Here is a 3456-nt window from a genome sequence, read left to right as displayed (position 1 = left end):
AATGCGGGTTTTCATCTAATAGTTTCAGAAAAGACAAAAAGTGAAACTTCCTCTCACTCACAATTGACATATTTAGTACACGTGATCGACTAATATTTATTAAAAACCATATTAATTGGATTAATTATTACATCATTTCAGAACTACAGCAAGGATTATAACAGTACCCTTACGTCTATAAAAGCCAAGAGAAACAAGTGCAAATCCTTCATATCCTACATCTATTCCTTCTCTTCTCAACCTTTTCATAACTCAGCGTTCCCTTTAAGCAGCGAACTATGGCGCCGAATAACGTGTCCGTGGAGGGAAGCCAGCCAGTGATCCGACGAGGTGGACCTGGTGTAGCCTCAATTTTAGCAATTGGCACAGCTAATCCCGATAACTTCTTCAATCAAGCTGATTATCCTGATTACTACTTTAGAGTCACAAATTCAGACGACAAGACGGAATTGAAGGAGAAGTTCAAACGTATTTGTAAGCAAATCAATGAGAAACCAATTTTTATCATAATATATTTCAAGCGATCATTATTTTTTGTTGTTGAAGTTTGTGGGATAATCTATAAGTAGTTTGATCTTACAATATAGTTCGTAAACACTGTTTCGTTGAAATTATATAGTTACATCAGATAATCTTGAGTCGTTAAATTATAATATATACATTTACAGGAGATAAATGATGATGTAATTATATCTCCTTGCGCATTACTTTCTAATTAATTTTCTCCGTTTAACTGTATTGTCTGCTCTTTTCTCGCATGAATTTGACCTTAGAGTTTATTTTTTCAAACAATGGTTTAGTGACACACATATCATTGCACGCATGCAGGTGAGAAATCATTGATAAAGAAGAGGCACATGAGGTTGACAGAAGATATCCTCAAAGAAAACCCGAGTATGTGTAGCTATGATGCTCCATCACTTAACGCACGTATGGATCTGAAACTTGTCGAGATGCCAAAGCTTGGTGAAAGCGCAGCAATAGCAGCCATCAAAGAGTGGGGCCAACCGAAATCCAAAATTACTCACCTCATTGTCAATTCCACTTCAGGAGTAGACATGCCCGGCGCTGATTATCAGCTGATCAAGTCTCTTGGCCTCGAAAGATCCGTCAAGAGAGTCATGCTCTACCACCAAGGTTGTTTCGCCGGCGGCACTGTCCTTCGTATTGCGAAGGACTTAGCCGAAAACAATCCCGGATCACGTGTTCTCGTTGTTTGCTCCGAACTCACCATTCCAACTTTCCGCGGTCCCTCGGAGGATGATAGTGCTTCTTTAGTGGGCCAAGCAATCTTCGCTGATGGTGCGTCGGCTGTGATCGTTGGTGCCAATGTGCCGGATGAAGGGTCGGTCGAAAGACCATTATTTCGGCTTGTTTCTACGTCGGAAGTTATTCTTCCTAACTCAGAAAACACAGTAGGGGGACATTTACGTGATTGCGGACTCACAATTGTCTTATCTCCGCAAGTGCCAAAGATAATTGGCAAAAACATTCAAACATGTTTGGAAGAAGCATTGGGCCCATTTGGAATTAGTGATTGGAACTCAGTGTTTTGGGCGCCACATCCCGGCGGTGCTGCCATTATAAAAGAGATAGAAGAGAAAGCTGGGCTAGAGAAGGAGAAGCTTAAAGACACTTGGAATGTGTGGAGCGAGTATGGAAATATGTCAAGTGCAACTGTGTTTTTTATCCTGAATCAGATGAGGAAGAGGTCGTTGGAGGAGAAAAAGAGCACCACTGGTGACGGATTGGAGTGGGGAGTTCTTCTTGGGTTCGGGCCAGGACTAACAGTGGAGACAGTGGTGTTGCAGAGTGTCCCTATTGTTGCTTAGATTGTGGAAAAATGCTTAGTGGTATCAACTATACTCAGCATCATAACTAATTAATATGAGTGACAGTAATATGTCATTACATTGTTCTAGATTGTGACGCACAAACTATTATTTTTTTAATCATAGAATAAGTGATCCAGATAAAAAGAACAGTTTTGTAATTTGTTTAGTATAATATATTCATCTTGTGTTTCTTAATATTTCAGTTTTGTAATTGTAAAAGAAAGAATGAAAATCTCACTATTCTCTAAGTTTCAGTCATCAATTTATAAAGTTAACGATATTCTGCTCTTTTTAGTTGGATATTTATTTATTTATAAAGAATTAATGATATTTATTTATTTTGTTACGAAATTATTAATTCTACTAAAAGAGTTTTTGGTGGGTAGAATAATATTTAATAAATTTGGTGAATTGTGAAAAGATTAGGTCATATTGACCGGTCCATCCATCTCCACTCTTCCTCCGCTCTTTCCTAAACCAGACAAGAAATTGGGCATCTCTCTCCCCTGCTCCGCCTCTCCCTCTAATAACAGTTGCATTAAATCAGTTAAATACTTAAGCACACTATCAAACATTGTAATGTTTCCATTATTTAAATTTTATTCTTTTAATGTGACTATTTTACTACACAAAAGTTAGTAGAAGAGAGCTCTCATGCCGATATCTTTGCGACTCTCTCTCTCTAGCATCTTTGCAATAAGACAGGAAAAGGCCCATAATCATTAGTGCTTTCAGGAGTTGAGATTCTTTGTTGCTTCAGGCAAAATAATTGCTGTTAGAGGAGAGGAAATTAATTTTGATGTGTTGCAATATTAACACTCGTACATAATTAGTTCTCTAAGGTCGTAATCTACATTCACAAATTAGCTAAAACTAATAAAGAATGCCTTTTTAAAGGTTATATACAACATATCGAGTTTTCCTATCGTAAAAAACTCTCAGAAATAGTCGGATCTAAAATTTTTGCTACAACAAAAAGAACTCACAAAACGTCATATCTCAACTCGAATTAAAAACTTGAATCACCGAACTATACAGACCCTAATCCGCTCCGCTTTCTCTTTCGCATATTTCAAATAAGACAGAACAAGCCATGATATCAATATAACAAGCTGACAATACTGCATATTACTTCAGGCAATGATGTTACACTAGAAAATCACCAAATTTCAGGCATTTTGAATGATATGAGGTTGCAATGCACTCGGGATTGTTATGCATTTTCATTAGTTGGCAATTTATCGTCAATCTTGTCAAAATTCAAAAAACGGGTTCAAGGAGATTTCGGATTGCAGAAGATGAGTCTAAATCAGATTTGAAGTTGAAGTTGCAAATTTTGTTGAGTTGTGATCTGTGGAGATAAGGATTAAAAATGGTTATTTGAATTTGAACGGAAGATGGCTTATATGCAGATTAAGTGATCTGGATTTAATTTCAAATTTAAAATGAGATATAGCTTGGAAGTGGCAAGATTAATTTAGATTTGATTGTTTTTGTGAAGTAATCTGAATATGATGTGGAGAAAATTTATATTCAAGTTCAAGAGTTGCAGATGTGAATTTATTAGAGATGATTTGGCTGCAAGTTGTTAGTGATATACGTGAGATAAGCTTGGGGCTTT

At 36.8% G+C, this 3456-nt stretch overlaps 1 protein-coding gene across 1 annotated transcript; it reads left to right on the top strand.

Annotated features, from left to right (window-relative positions):
• Positions 1-208: 208 nt before the first annotated feature.
• LOC21412871 (chalcone synthase 2) lies at positions 209-2032 on the top strand. Its single transcript, XM_024164534.1, has 2 exons — positions 209-474; positions 829-2032. The coding sequence occupies exons 1-2, from the start codon at positions 279-281 to the stop codon at positions 1830-1832; spliced, it is 1200 nt and encodes a 399-aa protein (XP_024020302.1). The 5' UTR covers positions 209-278; the 3' UTR covers positions 1833-2032.
• The last annotated feature ends 1424 nt before the right edge of the window (positions 2033-3456 follow it).

Source organism: Morus notabilis, unplaced genomic scaffold (genome assembly GCF_000414095.1).
Source record: "Morus notabilis unplaced genomic scaffold, ASM41409v2 Scaffold643, whole genome shotgun sequence".
Taxonomy (NCBI): Eukaryota; Viridiplantae; Streptophyta; class Magnoliopsida; order Rosales; family Moraceae; genus Morus; species Morus notabilis.
Note: the sequence above shows the minus strand (reverse complement) of the source record. Positions and strands in the feature narration are given on the sequence as shown.

What these genes read in the sequence shown, in the direction of transcription:
- LOC21412871 (XM_024164534.1), top strand. Translation starts at nt 279, where the DNA reads ATGGCGCCGAATAACGTGTCCGTGGAGGGAAGCCAGCCAGTGATCCGA. An exon ending in GGAGAAGTTCAAACGTATTT is followed by an intron (nt 475 to 828) that starts GTAAGCAAATCA and finishes GCACGCATGCAG; the next exon opens with GTGAGAAATCATTGATAAAG.